Genomic DNA, 7,886 nt, shown 5'->3' with positions numbered 1-7,886 from the left:
CAAGTGGGCGTGGCCAAAACCCCATCCTTTGCGTATGCAAATATGTCAGCCAATGTCAGCACAGTGTATGCAAACAAGGCAGGTAGTGATCCAATCAGCGTGTTTGTGGGAGGAGTCTTTCTGAAGCAGTGCTCCAGCTCAGAGCTTTTATTTTGATAAAACCCCTCGAGGTCACCGTGACCGCAGGACCCCAAAATACTGGCGGTTCATGTAACTACAATCCGATTGGTTCATCAGCTCGAGCTGTCCCAGGATTTGCCTGAACACACTGACAATTAAAATATAAACTTGTGAAATTATATGACCAAACCAGAGCTGCTAACAAACTTTATTAGACTTCAGAGAATTATTTAACATCATTTTAAAAAATAATAACTGCACGGAGAAGGCGGTTTTGTGTTATTTTACAGTTTATAGTCGGAGAATTACAAGTTACAGCTTCAGCTCAAACAGCACGGCTGGCTGGAGGATTACTGCGGCTCCGAGCGGCTGCATTAGCATTAGCATTAGCTCGCCCCCGCGGTGTCCCCGTCCACCGGCCCTGTCCGTCCCCGCGGTGTCCCCGTCACTGTGTCCGCTGTCGCTCTGCACCGATACGAGAAAAGAAAAGCTGGAAATCAGGAGAAACAGAAAGCGAGGCTCAGAGCCGGACACTCCCCACACGCCATCTCGCTCCGCGCGTGCGCAGAAAGAGAGCGCACTGGAAGGGTGACGTCATAACGGTGCGCGTGAGGACGTGGTGACGTAACAGTGGGCGTGACGCGTCCGAGTCGAACCTTCACGCCCCGGTGCCGGTGAATCAGTGAGCAGCAGCTGGACGCTGAAGATGAGCAAGAAGAGCAAGCAGCCGACAGCTTCAGCAGCAGAGCGCTCCTTTGAATTCCACAATGGCCTTCGAAGAGAAGAGTTTAAAACTTTTGATGATGAAGCAAAGAAGCTTGGACTCAACACCCAAGAGCTTGAGAAAGTGCGAGATAAGCTGCGAGCGGAGCAACGGAGACACTTCGCTGCGCTGCACAAGAAGGGAAAGGTGCAGGAGAAGGAGCTCAGGCAGAAAGAACTGGAAGACGAAGGACAAATAGAAAAGGCTGTACGACAGATTGTTGAGCTCGAGCAAATCCAGAAGGAAGAGCTGGTAGAGATGGACAAGAAAATGACGAGTGTAAAAACCCGGCTTGGGGAGATGGAGAGGGAGGAAGAAACCTGGCAGCGCTATGAGAACGTGGGGAGTGTTGAGGATCAACAGAAGATCCAAAGCCTCCAGGGAGAACTCGACTCGATGCAGAAAAACAATCAGGCGATGGCTGAAAATATCGAGTGTGTTCAGAGAGCATCCATCTGTAAGACTGAGAAGTCAGACTCGGAGCTGATGGAAAGGGAGGAGCTGCTTGTTTTTGAGAGGGCTTTAAAACAAGCTGACAAAAACAGTGTTCAGAAGATTTTAAAAAACGACAGGCTGAAGAAACAGTTTGCTATCTATCATGAGGAGGTCTCAATCCTGGATGCAGATGGAAGGAACTTGAAAAAGGAAAACATGGAGCTCACCAAGCAGCTGTATGAGCACCAACTCGGTGATGTACGACTCTCTCACGACACGTCCCTGACACCGGAGGAAGAGCCTGGGGATGCCCAGGACATGCCCCTTCATCCTCTGCCATGTGATCCTGGGGATTTGGACATGGTAACAGACCGAGGTACGATCCAGAAACACGATGGAGTTCTCACGACAAAAATGATTTGCAGCAGCTTACAGCAGTTAATGAAGAAGCAGCTGGACATGGAAGACATGAGCAGTGCATTCCTGCAGAACGTGTTCCAGCTCCAGGCTTCTCCGACACTCAGCAAGGAACCACAGGAGATGGCACAGCTGGAGGCCTGTTTGGATTCCGAGTGAGCATCAGAACCAGGAGGAGGCCAAGCAGGAGAGGAACAGCAGCTAGTGCTTGGACAAACCCGCTGAGAACGAGTGCTCGCACCTGAGGTAAAGGAGCAGTGTAAAACTAACTGGACTTTTCCTCTTTCACACTGATCAACACCCTGAAGTGTGAACTGTGTTTGTGTTTCTTTTATTAAATCCAAATCTTGTTCTTGTTGATATTTTATTGATTTTCACACTGACACGCATTACTACACTCCAAACTTAAACAAGTACATCGACGCCATACCCCCAGGAGCAGCGAGTGTCTGATGGTGGAGCAGCCATGTTCCTGAGGTCACCTCACAGGGGGTTTACAGTGGTGATGTACAGGGTGTGACCCACACCGTGTCGCTGTACAGGACGACCCTCCTTTCAGTTTGAGTGACAATATACAGCGCTCACTGATCATACAGCGAACATGTACATGAGAAAAAACATAAACGTGCATGATGTAATGCGCAGTAAATTTCACACACAATCATTTAAAGCAGTGGTTCTCAAACTGGGGGCATGCCCCCCCGGGGGGGCGTGGGCACTCAGCGAGTGGGGCGTGTGGTCACAGACCACTCAGTGCAAGGGGCTGGTTTACAGTTGCACCAACAAATAACGAATGTCTTCATCTTCAGTCCAGCCAATGAAAATGGAGAGTTATTGTTTGAAATCTCAGCAAGGAACTTTTATAGACACACCTCAAGTACATAAGAGATCACAGACATCGGAAACACCCCACTGTGCAATCGAGTCGAGCTCGTAGCATTGCAGCTTTCATATCGCCTTCTATTAGATTTTCAATGACCTTTTACCAGCAGCCTTTTTAAAGGCTATATATCCTTCATATCGAGCCTTCCAGCACTGCTACTGCAGTAATAATTTAAACTGTCTTTTTAAAGACTCTTTCAGCCCTCTTTTCTCGCTTTAAAACTCCATTTAAATCCGATCTTACATCTCTCTTTCCTACTTGTCAACCTACTCTTTCTCCTTTCTTTAATCTTTCTCCTATTTTTTTCTCTTTCCTCCACCTTTTTTTCTTCGATTAAAAATTGTAAGGTCCAACACCGTATCACAGTTAATTATATTTTAACTTAATTACATTAAGCATGGTTTGTGGATTGCTCATTTTAGTGGTGCTCAGTCTGGTGCGTGGTGGTAAGGTGCTAGCATTCTTAGCTGAGCAAGTCCCTTTGCTACGTTCACACTTACAGCATAACAATCTTTTGTTGGGTTAAAAAACTATGGACAAATTTCTAATTGGTGAAAAAAGCTGGTCCCACTGATGCACCAGTTCCCAGAAAACCAAAACTCGCAAATACGAAGAAAGTTATTTACAATACGTTTTTTCTGTTACTGGCACACTGGAACCACGTCCACAATGTGCCGTTTGTGGGGAGGTGCTCGCCAATGACAGCATGAAACACCTGTCTGGGTTTAAGCAGCAGTTAGTTTCTTATTTCAAGGAGGACTACTGGTCATTTTCATGGGTTCGGGACCCATTTGTTTGCACCGCAAACGATTTGTCACTGCAAATGCAAGAGCAGTTTATTGAGCTGAAGAGTGGCAGCAGGATGAAGCACCTTTTTAGCACACCTGTTCTCTTCCATCCTTCTGGGTAACACTGATGCAGGAGTAATCCTGAGATTAATTCCACCAGCTGAGCCATGTGCTCATCAAAAGAGAACATTTATTCTATATTTTTATATTTATACATGATAGACATTTTGTATTCACCAGACCCGTTGCAACAAGGTAGGCAGACTTGGCAATTGCCGAGGGCCCCAGCCCTCGAAGGGCCCCCACTGCCAAACGACTGGTTATGTGTTCAATAGCAATGACAACTTTTTGAGCGCGGCAGCGCAGCGCCTAATGACACTTGTTGAAATACCCTAGTTCCAAGGGGGGCCCCCTAATGCACAACAGCGCCTCCCTACATGCTTTGGCCGAAAAGTGCAATGACAGTCTGTTGTCAACCCCTCAATGCCCATCTCCATCCAGTCAAGTGGTTGCAGAGCTCCGCGGCAAAAAACAAAACAAAATCAAATATGAAGCGAAATTACCCCTCAGGGAGCCAGAAGAGAAAGAAGAAAAGGGAAGAGGAAGACAGAAAAAAACAAGACACTGGTAAGTGAGAATGTACACACGCATTAATACCAAGCGGGTCGACAAGCAAATTTGGTAGCTAGCTTACGTTAATAGTAGTTATCTTGTAGACAGTGTTTATAACAGTGATGTAAACGTTGTCATGCACAACAGGCTTACAAACTTGCAAGGACTGGCTAAAAGTTCTAATATGTGCCACACAAATAGGTGAAAGACTGTCAACTTCTCCCAGATTAACTTATTGTGTTTATCAAAATTTCATAGTCAGAGTTAGTTTCAGCGAGCTGCATGGCTTTCATCAGAAGTAGCTAGTGTGTCGTGAGCATGAATGGAGTAGGACAGGGGATGGCTCACAAGAAAGCTCTTTTTTACATAAATAGGCTACGTTTGTGACCTTGGTCGGATATTGACGCAGAGGACTTAGCACTGGAGATTAATTCTGCTGTCCACACTTTCCCAGATAAGGCATCCACCTGCCCATTTGACATGCTTGACTACATATACAGTGAGAAGCTACTAGAAATGTACAGCAATTTAAGCATTGCACTACGTTTACTTCTTACACTTCCTGTGTCAGTTGCCTCAAGTGAGAGGAGCTTTTCAGCTCTGAAGCTTATTAAGAACTATATGAGGTCCGTCATGGGCCGAGAGAGGCTCTCCGGACTGGCACTGATGTCAATTGAATGTGATGTCCGCAGGTCTTTGGACATGGAGGGTATTATGGCTGCCTTTGCTGAAGCCAAAGCCCGCAAGCAGCAGTTTTAGACATTTTGCCCATGATTCTAGTTGTGTATTCTTAAATTTTTATGTGTTTTTCTATACCTTTTGCACTTTTCTGTGTGCTGGTTCTTATTAAGATTCTTATTCATGTTTGTAATGATTTAATCACCATTTGAAGTTATTTCTACTTGTGTATATACTGTAAATATTTAGTGTTGTGTTATTTGCACATTTTATATTACTTTGTCTTATTTTCATATTTGATTTATATATATATATATATATATATATATATATATATATATATATATATATATATATATATGTGTGTGTGTGTGTGTGTGTGTGTATAGTTTGTCTATTCTTGTGTTTAATTGGGTTTGATAATTATTTATAATAATGTAAAGAGTTCATTTATTAAGTAAAAATCGTAAGAATGATTACAATATGTGTGATGTTTATTTATTAAGTCTTCAGTGGGTAGGCGGCCATAAGGCCTTTCATTGAGGGGGGGATAATTATGGGCCCCAGATCCCCCTTTGCCTAGGGCCCCCAAATAGCTTGAAACGGGCCTGGTATTCACCATGGAGTTGAAGCAGTGTCCAGGCATGAAACAGTTTAAAATGAGGTTCAAAGACATTTTCCAGTCCCCCAGGATTCCGCGGGCCTTTTTTGTGATTGTTGCGGGCTAAAATATCTGATGTTGCGGGGTTTTCCAAAAAATTGCGATGAAAGTTGTGGTGTTGTTTAGGTTTTTGTTGCGATTACATTGCGGGAGGAAGTGAAAGTTGCGAGAAATTGTTGCAATTTTCTCTTTTTGTGATTAAAATTGAGTGATATGTTAATTAAGTTATTACTGAAAAACTATTGATTAAAAAAACAAAGACACTGAGAAATGGTCCTATAAACAACTTTACCAATATAAAAGATTACCAGGACTACAAAAATGCAGAAAAATAGGCTTTACTTATCCAAATGCACCTGTTGGTTCAAAAGTTAAAGTGCAGAGAACCTCACAGCACAACATGAAGTTACCTGAAAATATAATATAAATGCCTCAGCTTTCATGTAAGAAAAAAACACTATTAATACTAGTACTGTGTGCAGGCAGTCTCTCCTGAAGACTAAATTAAACAATAATTATAAACTAATAAAGGCGGCACGGTGGTATAGTGGTTAGCGCTGTCGCCTCACAGCAAGAAGGTCCGGGTTCGAGCCCTGGGGCCGGCGAGGGCCTTTCTGTGCGGAGTTTGCATGTTCTCCCCGTGTCCGCGTGGGTTTCCTCCGGGTGCTCCGGTTTCCCCCACAGTCCAAAGACATGCAGGTTAGGTTAACTGGTGACTCTAAATTGAGCGTAGGTGTGAATGTGAGTGTGAATGGTTGTCTGTGTCTATGTGTCAGCCCTGTGATGACCTGGCGACTTGTCCAGGGTGAACCCCGCCTTTCACCCGTAGTCAGCTGGGATAGGATCCAGCTCGCCTGCGACCCTGTAGAACAGGATAAAGCGGCTACAGATAATGAGATGAGATGAGATAAACTAATAAAATAAATGGCTCAGGCTTCATAGAAGAAAAAAAACCCAATTTGAACAGAATCTCACAGTATGATGCTGAAGCTGCCTAAACAATGGAAAATAAAATACCATTTTGGCAAAAAAGTTGGCATCCATTAATTTCTTGTATTAAGTAAAAAATAATGTAAAGTGCGCACAGTCCTTCACTGTAAACACAACACACTTTCAGTAACAGAATTTAAGCCTGCATAAACACTGACTCCAAATTCAAAAGGAAATGCTTCGGCCTTCATATAAGAAAAAAAAACTATTATACACGGAAGTAAGGCGGAAGGTAGTTTGTCAACGTCACCTCAAGACGATGCCAACGATTGGTCAAATTTGCGGGAAAGTTGCGGTGATTGGATATAATTGCAACACCGCCCTGAATTCGCGGGGATTGGTTGATTTGCGTTGACATTGCAAATCGCAACATCGCGAAATCCTGGAGAGTCTGACTATTTTCATGAGGTACAGGGATGAGGGAGGTGATGGGTGGCACTAAGTGTTATTAGAACACTTTTGTTACTTTTCGTGTCTGTGTGCGTGTGTTGCGCGTGCAGACTGTATGTGAAGGTGTATGCTGATAATAGATATATTTTATATGGGTGTATGTATGAGGAGGTGTGTGTATATAGGGATGTATATGTGTATATGTATGTATGTATATATGGGTATGGATATATTCAAGATTCAAGATTTTTTTATTTGTCATATACACAATAACAGACACAGCGGTTTATTATTGGGTAATGAAATTCTTATTTTGCAACTGCCCGACCAAACTACGCTTACCAATATAAAAAGAAATATATATATATATAAAATATGAAATATAAAATATAAAGTGCATATGGAATGCAAAATATAAGGGTAGAGTGAAAAATGAAGATAACATTTAAAAAAAAGGGGGAGCAAACAAACAATGTGCAAACATAGAGGTAGATATACTGTGCAATGTCTTGTGCAAAATTGCTAATATAATCCGTGGCTCAAAGCCTGATGGAAATATAGAGGTAGATGGTGATTATAATCCGTGGTTCAAAAGCCTGATGGCCTGGGGGTAAAAACTGCTTGTCAGTCTAGTAGTCCTTGCTTTCACACTCCTGTAGCGTCTGCCAGATGGTAGGAGCGTGAATAGTCTGTGTTGTGGGTGTGTTTGGTCCCTGATGATGCTCTGTGCCCTTTTTGTGACCCGGGTGTTGTAAATGTCCTGTAGTGGGGGGAGGGCAGATCCACAGATGAACTGTGCCATTTTAATGACACGCTGGAGAGCCTTTCTGTCCTGAGTTGTGCAGTTCCCGTACCACACAGTGATGGAATTTGTCAGGACGCTCTCCACTGTGCATCTGTAGAAGTTGCTGAGGAGTTTGGTGGACAGTCCAAATTTCCTCAGCTTCCTCAGGAAGAAGAGTCTCTGTTGAGCCTTCTTGATGGTCTGCTGTGTGTTGTGTGTCCAGGTGAGATCCTCACTGATGTGAGTTCCTAGGAATTTAAATGTTTTCACCCTCTCCACCTGTGTCCCGTCGATGTGCAGCGAGGCGTGCTGGTCTCTCTTCCTCTTCCTCGGGTCAATAATCATCTCCTTGGTCTTCTCAGCAT

At 43.7% G+C, this 7,886-nt stretch overlaps 1 protein-coding gene across 2 annotated transcripts; it reads left to right on the top strand.

Annotated features, from left to right (window-relative positions):
* The first annotated feature begins 393 nt into the window (after window positions 1-393).
* Window positions 394-2,188, top strand: LOC132901091 (coiled-coil domain-containing protein 83-like). 2 transcript variants are annotated; one of them, XR_009656835.1, is made up of 2 exons: window positions 394-1,981; window positions 2,172-2,188. XR_009656835.1 is itself a non-coding variant. In XM_060943456.1 (1 exon), the coding sequence occupies exon 1, from the start codon at window positions 827-829 to the stop codon at window positions 1,892-1,894; it is 1,068 nt and encodes a 355-aa protein (XP_060799439.1). In that variant the 5' UTR covers window positions 394-826; the 3' UTR covers window positions 1,895-2,087. The 2 variants fall into 2 exon arrangements, 1 of the variants encoding a protein (XP_060799439.1); XM_060943456.1 differs by lacking the exon at window positions 2,172-2,188 and having other exon boundaries at window positions 394-2,087.
* The last annotated feature ends 5,698 nt before the right edge of the window (window positions 2,189-7,886 follow it).

Source organism: Neoarius graeffei, chromosome 17 (assembly GCF_027579695.1).
Source record: "Neoarius graeffei isolate fNeoGra1 chromosome 17, fNeoGra1.pri, whole genome shotgun sequence".
Classification (NCBI taxonomy): domain Eukaryota; kingdom Metazoa; phylum Chordata; class Actinopteri; order Siluriformes; family Ariidae; genus Neoarius; species Neoarius graeffei.
Note: the sequence above shows the minus strand (reverse complement) of the source record. Positions and strands in the feature narration are given on the sequence as shown.

Coding starts and splice junctions, on each gene's coding strand:
- LOC132901091 (XM_060943456.1), top strand. CDS start 827: ATGAGCAAGAAGAGCAAGCAGCCGACAGCTTCAGCAGCAGAGCGCTCC.